Source organism: Parus major, chromosome 3 (assembly GCF_001522545.3).
Source record: "Parus major isolate Abel chromosome 3, Parus_major1.1, whole genome shotgun sequence".
NCBI lineage: Eukaryota > Metazoa > Chordata > Aves > Passeriformes > Paridae > Parus > Parus major.
The window spans coordinates 3,556,081-3,576,991 of NC_031770.1; the positions used below are offsets into that span (position 1 = coordinate 3,556,081).

A 20,911-nucleotide genomic window follows, 5' to 3' on the forward strand; every position below is an offset into this window, starting at 1 on the left:
TCTGAACAGCCCTCCCTGTAAAGCATTTCCTGTGCAGACCAGCAGCCTTTCTTTTATTTAGCTTTTCATATCCATTTACAAATGGCAAATCCAGAACTTATGTGACAACCAGCAATGAACAATAACAGAAAATGATGAGGTCACTGCCAATTAGGATGTTTCACACATTTTATCTGTCCTGCTGATGTCAGGGACCAAAATGATCATTTCTCTCTTAAAATGAAGAGATAGAAGTGATAATACTACATTTCTGGAAGTTAACCAATGCATGATAATCTACAGGACCTGCTGTACTTCTGCTAGCATGAGATATGTGCTCTGTGACGTTATAAACATTAATTAAAAACCATTTGTTAACAAAATGACAAATTAGCAGTTAAGAAACAACAGAAAATTCATATAAACCAATCCTGAATCAACCTATTTGAAAGCAACAGAAATATCACTTTGAGAACATTTTATTCCAATGCCACCTTAAGAACCTACCACATTAAATATTTCAGGAAATAAATCTCTTCAGATACCAGCAAAAGAATCCAACCATACAAAAAGCAGACTAAATACTGACCAAATATTCTTTACCTAGGATAAGTCTTAGAAGTAAATCTGTGTTTTTTCAGTATTTGCAACTGTATTTGATTTGATTCTGAATATTAATTTCTATCCAAGCCCCACACTCACCTTTGCAGTGAAAATTGCCTGTCTGGCCTCTGGGATCATGTACAGCTGCTGAATAGTGGAGGCCAAGTAACACGTGGCTCCAAGGTTGGTTAAACCCACAAACCTGCACTCAGCACGAACATCATCATGTGGCCAATAATCCCACTTGTAAGGTGCATGGGAAGCTGTGAAAAGCAGCAATCACACAAGGCAGGGAAACAGTAAATTCAACGTGTAATTTGCAAAAATAGAAATACAACGAAAAGCTTGATGTCCGCACTAATAAAATGTCACCTGGTTATGCACTGTACATTTACAGGCATGAGCCAGACTGTGCCTGATCTTCAGGAAAATGGATTATATACCCCTCAGGAAAACCTTTAAAATCTTTGGATAGAGCAGCAGCCTTCTTGCCACACCACTTGGGGCAGCAAGGGCTGTGCTCTCCAAAGCACAAGTTAATCAGATTGAAAATGCCATTTTCTATTCCTCTGTATTTAATACGAGATGTAGCGATGGATTTCTGGAGGCACCAGACAAGTTTGGCAGGGCTGAGTGACTCTTTCATGAGCCTTGTTCTGATATGGCTGCCAAAAAATCAGAAGAATGGCAAAGTTCTCTTCATCTGCCAGTCAGGAAGATGGCAACCAGCTTAGAAAATCTTCCTTGGTATCCAAGAAGTTGGACACAAACCCCTGCAACGCATCCAGCTTTGGTATTTATCCCCAAAGACGTCATTCTCTGGAAACACAGTGTGTCCCACAAATAACTCAGCACCTCTGCTGAAGTGCATGTTCAGATCAAGAGGGGAAAAAAAAACAATGCCCCAAAATAGTCTGGATTTATTTTACAATGCATAAAATCTATGGGGGGGTTCAAGATTTAAACTTGAAATTGTTAATTATTTTGTCACAGATGAAAGACTCGTTAAGGATTCTTCTCAATCCACACTATCAGACAAAAATTCAAGAAACTATTTGGCATCCTCAGGTCTTCAGAGACCAGACCCACAAGATGTTCTGTTGCACAACAAATAATAGTTGTAATCTTCATTTTGGCATTGGCACCAGAACAACTACTAGCCCTGAAGCTCCAAGGAGGGAAGAAAAGAGGTTTAATTCTCCTGTTTCAACAAATCTCAGTGGTGTGACCTCAGGTTACCTAGGCTGGTCAGCCAGTTGAAACAAAGCTCCCCTGCAGGTTTCACCTCCTAAAAGAAGGTCATTTCATTAGCATGGCAGAATAATCCCAAATTCCCTCTTTTAACTGCACCCTCTAAATTACAGCATCCTAATTCATGCTTTCTGATGAAAGGACTCAGCATCTCTCTCTCTGCTTAGAGCTCATCAAGCTGTAATTGCAAAGCAATCAGTTGACTTCTCTGTACTTCACAGAGCAGCTGGGAGGATCTTCCACCTCCTTCCATCTGACAAAGAGCATTCAGCAATTTGACAAGGGCTTTCTCAGGACGATCCTGTGTTCCCCACCCTGGGATTTTTTAAGTGACTGACTTCATTTGTGGAATAAAATTTTTCCTTCTCCATATGGATCTTAACTGGAAAGGCAAATTTGAGGCTAGTGGATGTCTATCTTCTTTATTCCTCTCTGTTGTTATAGAAACCAGATTTTTCTCAGCAAGAGAGGGGGAAACTTGAAACCAAACTTGCAATGTTCACATTCTATTTTAAGCAAACTAAAGCTGAATTTTTTGGTCTCAGAATGACCATGCATTTATTTCTATCCCACCTCCTGATGATGCTCCTGGCTCCATCCACAACACCAGTCATGATCTTAAACTTGCTGGAAAGTGAAGTACCTACTCTCTGAACTGAAGGGTTTTATCAGTCTTTAAAGAAGGAAAGCTCCAAAACACTGAAGAAATTTTATGAACAATGGAAGGTACCTAAATCCACTGTTCAGTAAGATCAACCTGAATGAATTGTGAACCCTCCCTGTGAAGAATCACATAAAACCAAAGACAGAATGGGGATTTCTAATATTTCCCTTACTGTTTCTCCTAAGAAGGATGGAGGGATAGGCCTAAGACTCAGATTTTTGAAGACTTGAAAGATTTCAGGGATAACAAAGTGGAAAAGCCCGGTTTCAATAATCTTTGGATCACACCAATGGAATAACAAACCCTTAAACAAAGGAGGTATCCCAAGTCCTGTGTTGGGTGCACATGACATTGACAACAGCACAGTGCCAGTTGTATTAAATTAACATTCATGCAAGTGAGAAATCCTGGATATGGAGCAGGAACACAGAGCAGATGGCTCTGGAGAACTTGGGATGGAACAATCAATCAATCTAGGGAAGAGTGTTTGGAAGAAAGAAAGAACCGTGTTAAATGTTACAGAAAACTTCAACACTGAGGAATTACTGAGATTTGGAGTGAGGAAAACACTGATTGTAAAAAATTAATGATTGCACCTGGAGAGATAGAGACAAACTCAGGAGCAGATAATGTGCTCACAGCAAACATAAATATCCAATATTTTCATAAAATATATTCTTCATAATATTTCTTCTGAGAACAGGAGAACTTGGAAGGCCCCAGGCATATGAGAATAGAACACAAAGCATTATTATCACCAGATTTCTCTTTCGCTTACTGAATTGTAAGGCACCAAAATCAATTCCACAGATTATAATAAATTACAGAACCTCAGGTTAGAGAAGTTTAAACTGGGCATATGAAAGGAAATCCAGCAAGCTAAAAATGCATAATGAGGACTTGCAAACCAAAGATAAAATATTAACAAGCTTGAAATGTTGATGATTTCCATATTATACATAGGAACTGTGGTTCCAAAAGGCAGGAAGCATGGAAGCCAAGAGGCACAGCAAAACTGCTTTATGCAGATATCTGGGTACAGACTGAAATCAACTACAATGAGACCAGGGACTCTGAAAACATGACAGAGCTGTTCAGAAGTCCAGTACCTCCATGTGGTTTCTATACCTTGGTTTATGTATAAATCCATGGTTCGTGTTAGAAAGGAAAAAGGGAAATTAAATCCACCACAAGAGGATGAAACATGCAGAATCCAATGTTACCTGTGTCATGTTTAACAGGACCACACACTCGAAATAACCCATATTTAAGAACATCTGATATAGAAATTATTATGGGATTGAATTTGGTAGGTGAGCAAAAGATGCCAACACTCATGTGACAGTACCCCAGGTGATGGGGGACAAATAGCAGAGCTTTAGAGTGGAATTGCCAGAGCAGAGTTAGTGGCCATGAAACACTCCAAAGCTGTGCCTATGGTTCTTACACTGCATGTGCTGTGCCATGACCCAGTTGTGCAGCAGCCTGTAGTTTTCCACAGAACCTTTCACCATTTCCACCAGCAAGTCGTAAGCAGCAGCCCTGGAGGAGTGGGACTTGCACTTTGGCTGTTGTCTGTCCTTCAGACTGGGCAGCAAGAACAGGAGATTGAAGATGTCCCTCAGAAACTCCTGGAAAACAGTTACATTGGCACATTTAGCAGCTGGGATGTACTCCTGAAAGATAAATCACATATTAACAATTTTCTAGGAACTTCTGTAGACTTTCTGGACCTGTATCATGCAGAACTTTCTGACTTGGAATACAAGTTCTGAATCACAGATTTCAACAATTTATATTGCATAAAGTGCACTGGAACCACATTATAGTCTACAGAGGAACATGCCAATTGCAAAAGAATAACAAAATGTGATTGGTTTTATGACTGATAACTTGCCAAACCAGACATGGATTTTCAGTAACTTTGAAGACTAGTTTCTCAAGCTTTTCTTAAGCTTTCCATACATCCAAACTACATAAATCTGACTTTTGCAGACCTCTATTTTAATTTCCACATCCTCCTCCACACTACACTCTGTGAACTGAATTCTTACTCTAATTTAATCTGCAAGCTCTAAGTAAAATATGCTTAGCCAGTAAAACAACAGCAGTGATCTCCTAAAATGCTGTCAGCAGCGTAACATTTGGACAATCAAATTTTCTTCAGGGCTGTTTTATGGTAACAATAAACAGTCAAGATATAAGCAACATCACTAGACACCAGGGCCCACTTTTCAGCTGAAAAGGCCCAGTAAGAAGTTCTGTAAAACCTACAGAAAAAAAATCTGATAAAAAATATAAAACTGATTTTATATCAGTTTTTATACACAATTTGCTTTTTTTTAAATGACAATGCAGTTCTCAAACATAAAATAGAAGTTTTTTAGCAACTTCCCCTGCCTCACCACTTTCCCACCTCACAAGCACAGGTGGAATGTAATAATCTTGTAACAGATCTCTGCCACTGCACAGGCATAGAGCTTAAATGTTACTTTTAGATCAGACTGCCCAGGATCTGGTCAAAATCAGCTGTTGTTAAGGACTTAAACCAGTTACTTCTGATCAATAGTAAAAACATTTAAAGATAATAAATGAAAATAAGTAAAACTTCAGGGATGGAAGAATTCTATCCTGGAATTACACAGAAAGGGAAGGAAGTGTATGTGCTACTTGTTAATAAAGGAGTATGTGTGGGTTTGTATATCAACCTAAGGCTAGAAATATGACACACTTTCATATATTGAGCCCTGCAATCAAAATGTGGTAAAAAAGGTATTATTTTGATCTCTCAGTGGTCTTGCAGTGTCCTTCTCACCTGGCCTTCCCGAGAAAATTTGAAGGGTGGTTTGTGCTTAATAACACTGGTTGCAAGGCGAAGCAGTCCCGTGAGCCCATCATCCTCTATGTTCCCATCCTGATGGTCAAGGATTTCTCTGCTGGATATGCACACACAGGGAGAGAAGGAATGTCACAGTTCTGTTCCACTAACAATAAACACAATGCAAATTCCAAGTGAGATTCCTGTGGGCAAAGCTCACCTGCGAATGCAGTCAGCAAGGTGTCTCGCCAGTGCATCTAAATCAAGCAGGGTTGTCTGATTCAAAATAAAGAAAATGGAAAATGGGAAATAATTATGGACTTCTTTTGGAGAAAATTTTATTACTGCACACAGAAAAACAGAGATAATTAAAACTCTTTTTCAAGCATGCTCTAAGGTAAGTTTTCTAACTTATGCTAAGTGGCTGTTGATTTGCTCCTCCTTGGAACACACTGGAATTATTAACAGTGAACCTCATAGATAATTACAGCATTCCCATGTCTGTGACCCTTGTGTGTTACAACAACCCCCTTTCCTGACCCTACAGAGTCACTGCCTGACTCCAAGAGCTACTGTAAATACACACCAGAGTAAACTGGGAGATAGAAAACATCCCAGAGCTGCTCACAGCAGTCCATCAGATTTTAAGAAAAAAAATGTCTGAAGACAGCAATTAAAAGCACTAAACATTGGTATGAGTGCAAAGCAAACCTACCTGACTTGCATCTTTGACATGAATGTTATCAATCAGTTTGCACAGCAGCCAAAAATACTCCTTACAACCAGGTCGCAGCACAGTTTCCTCTTCATAATCCTCTATCTGTGGAAAGAAATTGCTTTTGTTCTGAAGTAGAAGACAAAATAACTGTATTAAAAAACCACAGTGAAGCCAGTAACTGTGTTACATGAGTATTACTTCCTTCAAGCCTCTAAGGTAAGTATAAGAACAATGTATTTTACAATGGTTACAGTGTGTGTTCTATTTTTCTTCTGCAGTATTTATTCATTTTCTTGAAAAATTGTCAGGATGATCTGGCAGACATGTAAAAGATCTGTAGAATAGTGTAGAGTTCATCCCACCCACTGCAAATCACAAAAATATTCAGGATTAGACTGGACAAAACATGAGAAACTTGGGCTGATTTCAATTAGTTAATACAGCTCTAATTTTAAACTCTCCTGAAAAAGAGAGAAATATTGCATTTCTCCAGGCAATTACTGCAGTGTCACAGTTTAACCACTTTTGGAAAGCTTCTGGAAACATCTAAACCAGAAGCCTTCATATATCTGTGCATCTGAAACAGCACCTCAGACACGATAACGAGCTAACCATTTTTAGTTTTTCTACTAAAAATTTAAGAATTTTTGTATTTCAATTTATCATTGATAAAGTCTTGTCAGTTCTAAAATCCTTACCCTAATTGGTTTCAGAGCTTGAGCATCAGGGAGAAATTTTAACAGGGTTGATGCAGCCAGCAGCAAAAAGGAGCGATTGATTGAGTCTCCCCCATCCAGGCCAGAGAGAGATAATTTGTACAAACCATTGCAAGACTCATGGCGAACTGCAGTCTAGGAAAAATAATCAAATTACATCATTACACACATTATTTGCAAGTTTTTTTTTCTTTTGTGTCCTTTTTTTCCACAGGTACATCAATTCCTCTCATAATATCTATGAGGTTAGCAGGGTTGAATGTGTCCTTCTGAAACAGGTATTACAAATAATGTGCATTTAAAATCCCTACAGAAAAATGCAAAATATACTATTCTAATTAAAAAGATGATTTGTCTGTGCCCTGTGTCTCGAGTATTTTCTATGGGAATGATTACAGTGATTAGAATAGAAAATATCACACCTGGCAAACCAAGGAAATTTTTGTGAATCCTAAATTTACCCTTACTCATTTGTGACTACTAATTCATTTAATTTCACTAGAAGAACTATTTCCTTTCTTTTATTAAGAAAAAGATCCACAGTCTAATCAAGCTTTGGAAGTTTGCACTCTCTCATTTCCAGGGATTTTAAATGAAGCCAGCCTGTAAGCTTTTTCTGTGCTTGAGTAATAAAGCAACAGATACAAATTATCACATCATGTCCACCTTTGAGCAATCATCAGTAAATACAAAAAACTTCTACTGAGAATATAACTGATGCAATTTTTAAGCCTTTATTACATGAGAAAAAATTATTTCAAGCTAGTCAAAGCTTTGGTCATGAAAAAGATTTTTGTATCGATTCTCATTCAACTCATTTTGTGATTCTAAGTACAGAAAAATAGAATAGTAAAAAAAAAATAATTAATCGTGTAAAAAACGTAATGGGGGAAGTACATTTCATTCATGTCAGGTGGCATCACCCAGAAATTTCAACAAATTAAGAAATGTTAACAAATTGCAATGAAAAATTGACCTTGAACCAGCAGCCAAGGAGAAAGGTGAGAGTTTACAACCTGGCTTGCCATCAACCACAGATGTGCCACCTTCCTATGATCACTTCTTACACATCACTAAAAGTAACTGAAGCTGATCTTGCCACTTCTAGCAGGAAAATACACATCTTGAATTTAATGGCACATCTTAAAGTTAATGACACTAATTAGGAATGCAAGAACCTCCCCATTACCATACCTCTGGAATAAGAAGGGTGAGTTTCTTGAGCCAGTCTTGCAAATGATCACTGTCAGCCAGACTGGATTTCACCAAGGAGCAGCAGTGAGCCCAGCTCACCAAGAGCCACATGGAATAGTGTGTGACTGAAAGAGCAGGAGAGAAGCCCCACTGTAAGCAACAGCTTTTTGGGTAGAAGGTTTGCACAGTCCAAAATGACATTTATTTCAGCCACTCTAGCAGGCAAGACAAAAATCTTTCTTGGCACTTAGGATACAAAAAAAACCTCAGAGTTTTACCAATATCCTGATTAAATACTGATCACTGTATTAATGATGACCATCCAATTAGATCAAATATTACCATGGCACAGTCCTTTCCTAAAGCTCTACTTCTTAACCCATGAGCTGCTGCTCTGGATCACATCTTCACACTTATTTCCTGTTTTGTACTCATTTCTGTGGCCACGTTTGTGTTGCCTCAAACAAAAGTTCCATTGCAATCATCTTGCAACCCCCAAGTAACTTTGGAAATTCTTAGGTAGCATCTTTGTAAGGAAATCAGAGTAAGAATGAGCACTGTGCAGTGCTTCAGACTCCATCCAGTGTCACCTCTGCTCTGCTAATAAGGCCAGCACGCTTTCAAGGACTACACTTTCAAACATCCCATCCAATTATCAATAGAGAAACCATTATTCATCTTCCATTATTCAGGAGAGAGACTGCCAGGAGCAAGAGCCCAAGCACAGACCCACCCAGTGACAGCAATTTCTGGGGCCAATATTTACTGGGATTTGCTCCCAGCCAGCAAAGCCTGAACACTGATTACAGATGCATCCAAGGGAATCCAGGACAGCTTTTTATGGGATAGGACCCCACCTGTCTTGCCAATGAAGCTTTTCCTCTTGGCAGAATAAAGAAAACTGCTCTTGGAATAAGGTCTATTTCAATTTTTCAGGTGCAACAAGACTTTATTCCTGGTAGCCCTTCATCTTCTCCTTAGCTTCCACTGGAATTTCTTATTTTCTTCTTTGCAAAGTGCTACATTTCGATAGGATCCTGCCTGGATATCTCTGCCATTGGTTATTAATGCAGGATAAAGTGCTGTATGGGACTTGTCTGAATTTGCTGTTCTCCTCATTGATGCAACCAGAGCTAAAAATTCTCCCATGGAATTTCTGCCACAAGCTCAATAAGAAAAATTTTGGCAAGAGGGAAGCAGCTGCTGCCCATGGAAAAACTCACTGAGCAGAAGATGCTTCCAACCCCTGCCCCAGCTTCACTCCCAAAATAAAACAGAATTTTCCCCCTTCCTAGTCTTAGATAAAGTTTGGGGATCAGGGGTGGGAGTAGGAATGGGGAAAATCCAGATGGGATTTAGCCTGGAAAGTGGATTGGGAAAATCTGGATGATATTTCAGCCACAAACAATCCCAGGAGAAACCCAGCCAGGAATTCTCCGGGAAACCTGACTGGGAGAAAACCTGGACCGGATTTCACCTGGAATTAGGACTGAAGAAAACCCGGACCAGACTTCTTCACCTGGAATTAGGACTAGAAAAAAACCGGACCGGATTTCTCCTGGGAAATGGATCGGGGGAAAACCTGGACTGTATTTCGAAGAAAATCCGGATGGGAAGAAAACATGGATGGGATTTCCCCTGGAAAGTGGATCGGGAAATGCCCAGGACTGGATTTCACCCTGAATCCAGACTGGGGAGAAAACCCGGACTGGATTTAAACCCAAAATTAGATCAAGGGAAAACCCGGAGTGGATTTCTCTCAGAAACCATGGATATTTCCTCAGAGTAAAATGATTTTCCAGCACTCTAATGGTGGAATAAATCAAAATCATGACTTATCATCGATTTGCTGTCCCTATTATTAGCTCCTGACACAGCTGTTTTGCAGCACTGACCTTCATGCCTTGACCTGTGATCAGACTGAGCCTTCAACACCCTGATGGGAAGAAGAGAAAATAATTTGAATTTTATCACAGAACATAACAGATTATCACTCAGAAATACAAGTACACACAAGGCACAACACAGTTAATCTTAAATAACCACTTGGAAAATCACTCATCTTAAAAGGATTCATTGCTTGTAGTATTCAAAATTAGCAATGATAATGAAAGTATGAAAACCTTCAAGTCACCCCATAAAGCTTTACTGTCTACAAGATTAAAAGTTATGGAGAAGTACCCATCTACAAACTTTAAACCTTTATACTTATTTACTTCCATTTTTATTAATTACAATAGAAGGTTATGAAACCAAGAATACAGCATATGTACTTAAAAATTATTCCTGCAATTACAGGACTATGACAACTAGAGGTCAAAGTTAAGCACACTTGCAGACTGGTAATGTTCTGATCGTCCTTAATCTTTTAAAAATATGGTAAAACAACTATCCATCATTTGGAAACAATTCTACAAGACCAATGCAGCAAAAACCTGACCTCCCCAGCATCAGTTTGACTGCCTCAATGCAGCCTTAAACAGAATTGCTTTTCTCAGGACAAAAAGGCAACAGGACCAAAATCTCCAATAGGTCAGATTTTGCCTTCAGTATCAGCAGGATGGAAAAAATAAGTCAAAACTGGCAGACAACTAAGCAACATGAAAGTGAATTTATTTTAATTTCTCCATTACGCTGCCTTGAAATTGAGAATGCTCTGGAGAAAATAAAGAGGGGATTTTGGCATGAGAATTTATGTCATTTATAGTTTATACATCCATGCCTTTTACACCCTGAGCACAGAGTTCTCAGCCCTCTCCTCTCTGCCACCGCAGGAGGTGACTAAGAAAAGCAAGTCTACAACATCTGGAGCTCAATTTCTGAAGTGGCTGTCAATGGGGACCACAGCTGGAAGAGCCCTGGAGTGGTGAACTAAAGCAGCGATGAAAATGTGCACACTCGATCAGCTTTATCACAAAAATAAAAAGATATTGTACCTAGGTGCCAAGTTGTCATATGTATAAGCAACTGACATAAGTCGCTGAATCAAACTGGTTCCCTGGACAAGTACAAGAAACACCTTTAAAAATTGAAGTTGAAAGAAAAAAAAAACAAAAAAACAAGTTAATATAACAACAAGCTTTTTGATCTGTTTTTCAATTATACACTGTGTGAATCTAAATAAACCCACCTGTGCAGAGGAGGAAGAGTCAAAGGCAAATCACAGCATCTTCACAGTTAACAATTTACTGCTTTTATTAAAGTAGAGCTAAAATCCCATGTTTCACTGACTAGGTCTAGATGCTAAAATTTCATTCTCTAAGGAAGACAATTCAACTGAATAGGAAAATCAACCATTTATTCAATCCTTATAAGTAAAACCACCATTTTTTTAAAGCATAAACTACTCACAGCCTTTTAAAAACCTTAGGTTTGAGGACACAGGGCTGAGAATAAGGTTAGACACAAATTTTGCCTTTCTCAGGGATCAATACTTTTTATTGACTAAACACTCTTAAAATATTCATCTTTAACAAACCTGACAGACTACACAGAATTTTAAAACTCAAGTCTGAAGAAAATCTTAAAGTATTTAAATATCAAATCCACGGCAATCAGAAATATTAATCAATTGATAGCTAAAAATTTAAAACCAGTGAGAGAAAGCAACAGCATAATTTATACGTTTAAAAAATGTAATTAATTTAGTAAGTTCCCTGTGTGACAGTAGCCCTGGTGATTTAGGGATTTGTTTTATCAAAAATGGCTGATATTTATAGAACAGTAAAGGTCTTTCCAGGTTTAAGAAAGGGGAAGTTTGGCTCCAGCTCAGAGTCCAGACCTGCACTTTTTGGCAGTCACAGCTGGTCCTGTGCCCAAGAAAGTCAATTTACAGTGAACTTTTCCCTGATGCCAAAATATTCCATGTGCTTGGCCTGCTTTAGGAAATCAGCATGCAGGAATCTGGCAGGAAGGTTTACAGCTGCAGGTAAGTTCACACTCACTCAGATATCCCTAATAAAGTCATTTTAGTGTTTATTAAAGTAATCCAAAATGGATTTAGCGAGGACAAGGGCAGCTCATAACCACAAGTTAATAATAAAAAGACTGATCAATTTAACAAACAAAATCTAAGAAACAGGGACAAAGCACTGGAATTCTGAATTCCCAGTTAATGTGTTCACCAATCACTGAAACACCTTCTGGTTGCCAGGTTTAAAGCAATTCAAATACTTTTCTATAGAACAAGTAAGAGATCAATTATATTACTGATATCAATTAGTACTACTGACTTCCACTACGTGATTTTATTACTAAAATAAGGACTTCACATTTACTCTTTTAGAAAAGGAGTTGTTTTCTAAAGCTCACAGAACTTCAGTGTGTCTCCTACCTCTGTCAGCCGAGGGATATGAAGGCCCTTGACGTGGTCACTTGTTGTCTTCCTGGATTTTCCTGGCCACGTCCTTTTCCTGTGGCTCTCTGCTACCCCAGACCAGGCAAAGACATCGTGGTAAGCCAAATCCAGATCTGAGGGATCCACTGCAAACTGGCAGATCAGCTTCAGCAAGCAAGCAAGACAGTCCAGCTGCCACTGGGAAAGGGAAGGAAAAGAAATCTTCAGTTTTGAGGGATTTATTGTACATGTAATTCAATCCTTGCTATGGAATTTGCAACTGAAAACCTCAGCAAGGTATAAAGGATAAAAAATCAGAAGTAACTTGAATTTAGCTCAAACTAACGATAGAATAATAACGAAAAATGTGATTATTAGTCATTCTTATATAACATGTTCATTATTAAAAAGAGCCTTTATTAACACCACAGCCACTATAATTAATTGTCTCACTGACAGCAGAGGAAAATGCTGGGAAAGATCATTAACAGATCACTGCTTTCAATACACACTATCATAAATACTTTTCCAAATAACAACCTTCCCTAAAAAAAGCAGAAAAAAGAGCAAAAATAAATACTCCATCCTTGTTTGGCTACTTTTGACTTCTTTAAAGAAGTATGATCTGTTACAGTAACATCAATACAGTTGCAATCATTCCTGAGGAAGGAGCCCAGGTTTTCTTCCCTCTAAGGTTCCACAAGCTACAACTTTTAAGTTCTACAATTTTAGAATGGACAACCCTCCCTAAAATCCATAGGAAAAACAGGAAGGGTGGTGCTAAAATGTAAAAAAAGTAAAAGTGTATATAGATAGATATATATAGATATATATATAGATATATATACACATACACACACACACTTTTTTTCTATAACCTCTTCCAGGAAAATAAAATATTTTGACAGAAGATGCTATTACATAGACTCTAGTGGTTTCAATCAGAGAATGAATCTATTTCATGACAGAAAAATAGCTGTAATAAAGGCTCAAAGTATTAAAAGTCTTTACAAACAACAGGAATGTTCTTCTGGAAAGGGTGAATGAACACTTACCACAGTCCATGATTCCTGTTCCTTAGGCTCTAGGATTCCAGAATTGAAAATTTCCAGTAACTGTTGGAGCCCTCCAGCAGCAACAAACTGTAAGGATGGTATGGAACCAAAGTGAGAAAAAGCAGATACAGAAAGAACCACTAAGATCAGTTAGATACCAACCTAAGTTTTTAAATGAATAAATAAATTATAAACTATTCAGCTGGATATTTTATGAAAACAAATGAAATAATTGTACATGGCTATGACAAATTTAGAAGCTGTGATAACACAGAAAACCAATGTTGCAAATGTTATCCTTAAATTTGAGAGAAAAGATTTTAGGATAGATAATGTTTTAAATGGGTTTTTATTTTACATCTCTTGAAAAATTGTCTTAGGTATCATGGAATACTGTAGGAAAAACAAACCTTGCAGCTCCACGTGTTTTTACTGTTTTCTATTTGATCTTCACTTGAATCATCTGAGTCTGGGTAAAGATCACTGTAACTTCCCTAAATATAAACAAGATTAACTGTAAAAACAGCTAAAACATTGTAATATTATAAAATAAATCATCAATATATGCTTTGGTTCAGAGAAACCCAGATATTCTGAGCAGGAAAATTACCGTAGATTCACGTCTTATCCTTCTGTTGGGCTTGCCCAAAGCTTCAATAATTTCTAGGGCATACAAAAGTTTATGGGCACTTTTTATTCGCAGAAGATCCTTCCAGCTAAAGCCATCATTACCCTTAAAAGATGAAAAAAAAAGATAGAAAACAATTAATACAATTATATGTAATGCTCATCTATTTAAAAATGCAGGGAGAGGATTTTTCAAGTGGCATGGGCAAATTGTTTGGGGTTTAATTTCATCTGTTATCTGAAATTAGACAATTTCAAGCATATTTCTATCCATGATTAACAATCTGAATAATGAAAAGGCAACATTATTATATGCTAAAATACAATTTTAAATTAGAGGAAAGCAAATGTCACACTGTAACTGCCACCAAAATTGTGATGCATGTGTGCATAAAGAGCTGTAATATCTAAAATCTGTTAGATCTGTAATTTCAACCACTTTTAAAGAGGCTGAATAATATTTTCATCTGTAGGACAAGAAATTAACAGTGCTTCCAAGCAAACCATGCTGTGAACTGGGGGAAGAGAGTACAAAATTATCACTACCACAACAGCCACAGTGTAAAAGCCAGGCTGCAGCTGAATGAACTGCTCTTTCAATCTAAGTAAAAAGATTGTGATCATTAGTACTGACTACTCATTTATAAAATAAATTTTGAAAATTAAATGATAAGAACAAACGTTGGGAGCTAAGCTGACATCTCTGTTTAGTTTTAGATTTATTAGGTTTATTCTTGTTTCAGCACACTTAATATATTTACTGTATAACATTCCTATTTGGGGAAAATTTAACTAAAGCTCTGGATGCTCAATTCAAGTATAACTAAGATAAACATGTAAAATTTTGTTCACCTGCTCATCAGAAATATTCTGGAATGCCTGCAGCATATTAGGGCACGTTGGTAGGAGCATTAACAGCTCCCAGACACGTCTGGATAAGTTTTCTGCATGGAGATGGAGCTCTTCACACCTTGCACTCTGACAAACCAAACCACAATCATTCTTACTGTGAACTTCTTTGAGAAAATGACATTTCAAAGCCAACAAATGTATTTATTTGTAATTAAGAAGCTATTTCCTATCTAAATCCATAATTAGGACCTGATGGTTGAAGTCTGAACTTGCAAGAAACTAAGTTATATGATCCTTAAATCATATCGCATATTTTGAAATTTTTAAATGCAGATAAAACTTATAAATAAATTACAGGTTCAAATCTACTATATATGATTTCATTTCCTTCAAGCTAATGATGGCATACAAGACAAAGCCTGGGTTTCTGCAATAAAACTTTACAAACCTCTCTTCAAGCCAATTCCTATTATGAGTCATCACATATACTTAAATAATCAATATTGTTTCTTAAGAATTGTTTTTATAGCTTCTACAACATTTAGAACATTAAAATTTATCAGAACATTGCTAAGAAAAAAGGAAAATGATAAAGATTTGACCACATGTGAATAAGCAGGTAATAAACATCTCTAGCAACTGAACAGAGTACACAAAAAACAGGCTTCACAGGAAAACCAAATCAAATTAACCACGACTTAAATGTAATTGTTGTAATAAAATTACTCTAAATTACCTCACTATCTTCCATAGCTACTTCTCCAGAAGGAGGCTTAAAAGAGGCCAGCATCTCCAACAAATCAAAGAGGGTGGTAAGGTGAGGTTCTTGCAGGAGTAAAAGCATTGGAATGTTGTCCTTCTGAGGAGGAGGTAGGCAGGAAGCTGGGAGCTGGACACCTTCACCTTTGCGTTCTCTCCTGGGGGCACCCAGGGACACAAACACCATCTGCAACACACAAGGAGCAGAGACAATTTTATGACAAGCCATGGAATGTTTTCATCATTCTCAGAATTAAAAGATTAAAGACAAATTTTTGGTTTGTAGTCCTATCTTTACTTTGTGGCATTTTCAGCAACTGTCACAAATGAAGTTTGGGTTTGCTTTTCACTTGAGGCATTCACGGTGTAGCTGCACTCCTGATTCTGCCCCTGAGGCTGGGGGACTCCAGTCCTGAGCTGCTACCACCCCAATATTGATCACACCCAGCCCCATGGACAGCAATCAGCTGCAGAACACAAAAATAAAGTCTTGGCCACCGTTTCCAGTGACTGCTCCCATTCTGCCAGTACCTGCATATCCTTAAAGCCCAACTCATGGAGCGTTTTCTCATCATAGTCAGTTGTCAGCTCGTGCCCAGATGAAATCATTCTCACAGGTCCCATGAGGCCACCTAGGATAAAAACCTATTTCAGCAAAATTCTGGAATCACAGTTTCAGTTTCACAGTTTCAATAGTACACCCCTTAGTAGAGGCAAAAAACTTGATGTCATTTCCTTAAGTAAAGTGGTAACTACATTCAATTAAATTTATTTGCATGTATTCACAAATAACCTTTTTGTTACCAGGTCACCCAACTCTGTAGTGAGAAGTGTTTGTAAAACAAATTTCCACACGCCTTCTATACTCTGTAGTAAATGACATGACACTATGCCACAGAAGGATAATGGAAAATGATTGGGATCATCAATAAAATCCCCTTGTACCACACACACTCGTGGTCAAGTTGAAGAAGAGATGATTAATCTTACTTAAATATAAGCTGGAACCAAAGAAGTCACATCACACTTCAGAAGGGAAAAAGTCAACAAGAAACCTGAACAATTTTAAGATTAAGACTTAAATTCCATTTGGTGCAGACAACCAAGACTCTCTTCTTACAAGGACACTTTGCCCAACATGAAGTTATTCTAAAATGCCAGTTATAACAAAAATAAGTATTTTCTGCTATGTGGCAGAAAACAAGACAGTTTCTTTACCAAAACTGCTTCTGATGAGTGGCTGGAAAGGGATTTTATAAAGAAGGCAATTAATGTGTCCAAAATTCAGTCTGGTTTACTTACATTGTGTAAAACATGGTTTGTAGAAGTTGTAAAACTGTGAAAAGCAACTCTGAATCGTGTTTAAACATATACTAATAGTGGTGCTGGAAAGAGCTGTTCATGGACAGAATTGATTCAGATCATTATTGATTACATGCTAACACATGCTGATAATGAGAGAGAAAAACCAAGAAAACAAAGATAATTCAGAAAACATTTAGATCAGCAATAACTGATAAGAATACTGTAATATATAACATCAGGAGGATTTAGGAAACATCCTCCTGAAGGATAAAGCAGGAATTTTCATTCACTCACATACACACTAAGGGAACAACAACAGGATGCATATTCACTATACAAAGCAAGGTGACATTCCAAATTAGGAGCCTCAAAGCAGGATGAAGAATCAGTTCTGCTACAGGATGACCATAAATTAAAAAGCAATTGCAGGAAGAAGGAAAATCTTCCACCTGACTGGAATACATGTACATGGAGCATAAATTATGAATTTGGATTGTGGCTTCAAACTCTGAATCAATGGCAGAGCCAGAAGTGCATGAATCAGATGAAATGCAGAGTAAGATATAAAGAAATGTAGGATTTTATCAAGCCATGTGCAACAGAATCTCCAGTTTACAGAAAATAACATCATTCAAACAATAAAAAGAAAAATAAAGTGAGGGAAAACCTATTGGAATATGGAATTTGGACAGATTTAAGGACTTAGAGGATTTACATTTTCTTTGCCATTTCAAATAAATGGTCTCTCTTAAGAAACAACACTATTAATTAGAAGTGAGGGTGATATCAAATAGAACTACAGCTAAAGAAAATAAATCATAATGCTTGCTTAGCTGGGATATCTGGGGGGAAAAAAGCCCACAATCATTTAAGTTGTAAAGGCAAAATCTCCAGGTAGGAACAGCTCACCAGGGAAATCCCCTTTGCGACTGCTTTGGCCAAACTCCTGAAGCTGTGCTTGCTGATTTATCTGCTCCTTCTGCAAATTTTCATACCAATGTGTGACTTCTGCTCGGAGATCAGCCACCTGATCACTAGGGTACATTTCTATGGTCATCTGAAAGAAAAGAAGAGTTTGATTTTCCCAAGAGAGCTATGGAATTACTAGCATTTAACAGGGTAGGGTGTGCCTGGAAAAGGAGTTTTCACTCACCTTGTCAGGAAGTCCAGCTGGCTGACAGACAATCCTTAGAGGTAGTGACTGTTTGTCACTCAGGGCTTTCAAGTGACTGCTGATGCCAGTGCCTTCAATCTGCCACTGTCTCAGGTGATATGCAAACCTTAGGAAGTAGGGAAAAACATGGAAAAAGTGTTTTTTTCAAGGCATATTTAACACTAATGTTTGCTGAACAATGAGAGAAAGACAAAACCTGCAAGTTGTTTTGATTTTTTTTCAGTAAGAGGAAGTTATTGATATCCTTGCTATTTTTCAAATAAAGTAACTTTTAAGAAGTTTCTTTGGTGAGGGATGGGGAAACACAAACACATCCACACATACTGATACAAGAACAAGGGCCAACTCTGGTAACTGTTTCAACTTTATTTATGACATTTCACAGTTATTCTCTACTGTCTTTCCTTCACACAAAGAAACCTTTCCTTAAATTAATAATCACCCTTAACACACTCATCACTGTGATAAGAGGAATGGAAATAAATTCAGCATCCAAATATATCAGTAGAGTTTTTTTACCTTCTCCTAAAAGCCTCCAGGTGTGTTTTCAGCATTAAGAGCCCTCTTTCAATAATGGTCAGACTCGAATGAGAATCTTGCTCCAGGTTACTTGAAGCTATCATCAGACTCTCCATACACTTGCTAATAAATTCCTGCTCTTTTTCCAGGCCAGTTTTACCTGCAATACCAGTTCAAGTCAATTTACAGGCTTTGGAACAACGCATTTTAATACTAAAACTAATGAAAGGGTAGTGCTGGGTATTCTTTTAAAGCTCTTCAAACAGAAGAATAAAAAAGATTCAAATTGAAGGTGATACCGTTGATGTAGTAAGAGTTGATGTACTGGATGGCTGCTCGACTGACATCACCAGACTGTGCCCTCAAAGCAATGCCCCAGAACTGGTCCATGCCACACAGCTGTTTTGACAAAAGGAAAACAAGCACAGAAACAAAACGTTGCCTCATTATTTTACTGGGAGTAAGGGTTTTCTGATCTGAGATATTCTTTTTAGCTCTTGACTCAATCACTAACAATATCTCATTTTCTCCACTGCTTGCACTGTCAGTACCGCACGCATCAATTACCACAAAACTCTGAATTTCTCAGAAACATTTTCAAAGTATGAAACATGAGGAGAACTGGTTGAAATTCTAAATAGTGAATTGTCATTTCTGACAAACAGGAATATTTTCAGATGAAGCCATAACACCACAACTATAATCAGTATTCACTGAAAGAAAAAAAAAATTGCCTCAAATCAATTCGGAGAATATATTCTAAATGTAATTATATTTATGAGGTTGCTCTGGATAAAAAACTTCTAAAGCACATAATACATAATTGAGACACATTTTACAACAGGTTTCTGGTCAGAATTGAGTATGACTAACAGAATGTCATTTGACCTTCTTCACTAGATAAGTAAATGTTACAAACCTATTTTTTAAACTCAACAGTGGATACAGTTCAGTTAAGATAAAATATAATAAACTGCACAAAGAGATGCAGGCAGCAGGTATCACTTTTTGTTGTTTTGTTGTTTCCTATCTTTGCCTTGAGAGATCAAATCCACACGTGGCAGAGAGAAGAAAAGCACGAGACAGAATCCAGGCTCACCTCGGAGTTGGAGCCACCATCATAAGCACTTGTAGCCAGTCGAGCCAAGTTACACAAATGCTGGAACAGGTTTAGGCCAGTCATACTGATAGTTTCAGGTTTTAGCTGTGGCATCTAAACAAATATAAAAAAATATGAGAGGTGGAACAGAGAGCAATTACAGGGTATTTATTTCACTAGCACTGTTATTACTAATTGCTTTTATTATTAATCACATTCAAATGCAGTAGACTGGATAATTTGTTCTTGAAAAAAGATCATACCCTGAATGTTAGATACAAAATGAAAATCAAATGTATTTGGCTTAAACAATTCACTTCACCACTGATTTGAACTCTAGCTATGCAGAGGGGAAAAGAAGTTATTTCATTTTAACATCAGCTGCTTAACTTATCAACAGCAGGAGGATCTGTTAGCATACGTGATGCCCATCCAAAAAAACTTGTACATGTTCAAAACTAGACAAAAACCTGTGTAACCTTGGGAAAGAACTAGACTACATTAATTATTGCACAATCTATCCATTTTGTAATGTCATCTGTCAAAATGGATAGATGGAACCCTTTGATGAAACCCTGAGCAGAGAGCTCAGCATGTTTGTCTTTTCCAGTGGCTGTATTTGCTGATATTTGTAGACCCCTCCCAAAAAGAAAAGTCCATTTTTCAGTTCAGGTTGAGCTGTACAGCATAAAGCAAACTAGAGTTTTGTGCAGTTTTTTTTCCAAATTAAAATAAAGTGCTACACAGCTGCAGATAGAACACATGGGCTATGTGTAAAGAACCATTCAGGTAAATTGCAATGTGAAAAGAATTCCCACTAATCCATTTCCCTCCTCTCTCCAAGCAGAGAAAAACCTCTGCATGACAAGCAGGGCCCTCCTGGACTACTGAAGAGATGATTTCCATAGAAACAATTTTAAATACAATTAACAGTGTTGATACAGAATGAAACATTCTAATTGGAATTCTAAGGTTGCAATTAATTCTGTACATACCTTTTCCAAAAAAAGATGTTTGTACGTCTCCATACCCATGGCATGCTGGTCTTTACTCCGTACTTGATTCAAGAACCAGTGTAGTGCATCATCATAACATTCAGAATCTTCTACTAAACAGTGCCACAGGATGTCCACTTGTTCTAAACTCAACCCTACAATTAGGGAAGTATTTTTAACTACTCCTCTGTAACACCAACTATTCCATAAAGCCCAAGAATACGCAGAAAAATCAGAGTATTTCTGT

General features: G+C 37.5%; 1 protein-coding gene across 11 annotated transcripts in view; it reads right to left on the reverse strand.

Moving 5' to 3' along the window:
- The window catches only part of USP34 (ubiquitin specific peptidase 34), a 110,213-nt gene that overhangs the window by 30,634 nt on the left and 58,668 nt on the right, over positions 1–20,911 (reverse strand). For 10 of the 11 annotated variants that reach the window (XM_033513178.1, XM_015620865.2, XM_015620872.2 and 7 more), the window contains exons 22-43: positions 20,665–20,819; positions 19,670–19,783; positions 18,870–18,969; positions 18,571–18,730; positions 18,031–18,157; positions 17,787–17,934; positions 16,104–16,204; positions 15,550–15,759; positions 14,814–14,939; positions 13,945–14,067; positions 13,745–13,828; positions 13,335–13,421; positions 12,277–12,477; positions 10,880–10,962; positions 9,839–9,879; positions 7,944–8,068; positions 6,732–6,884; positions 6,031–6,135; positions 5,536–5,591; positions 5,313–5,433; positions 3,945–4,128; positions 682–845 (exon numbers count right to left, since the gene is read on the reverse strand). In XM_033513178.1, the coding sequence (XP_033369069.1) occupies positions 682–845; positions 3,945–4,128; positions 5,313–5,433; positions 5,536–5,591; positions 6,031–6,135; positions 6,732–6,884; positions 7,944–8,068; positions 9,839–9,879; positions 10,880–10,962; positions 12,277–12,477; positions 13,335–13,421; positions 13,745–13,828; positions 13,945–14,067; positions 14,814–14,939; positions 15,550–15,759; positions 16,104–16,204; positions 17,787–17,934; positions 18,031–18,157; positions 18,571–18,730; positions 18,870–18,969; positions 19,670–19,783; positions 20,665–20,819 (2,768 nt within the window). The remainder of the gene's footprint in view (positions 1–681; positions 846–3,944; positions 4,129–5,312; positions 5,434–5,535; positions 5,592–6,030; positions 6,136–6,731; positions 6,885–7,943; positions 8,069–9,838; positions 9,880–10,879; positions 10,963–12,276; positions 12,478–13,334; positions 13,422–13,744; positions 13,829–13,944; positions 14,068–14,813; positions 14,940–15,549; positions 15,760–16,103; positions 16,205–17,786; positions 17,935–18,030; positions 18,158–18,570; positions 18,731–18,869; positions 18,970–19,669; positions 19,784–20,664; positions 20,820–20,911) is intronic. The other variant, XM_015620867.2, reaches the window with a different exon arrangement.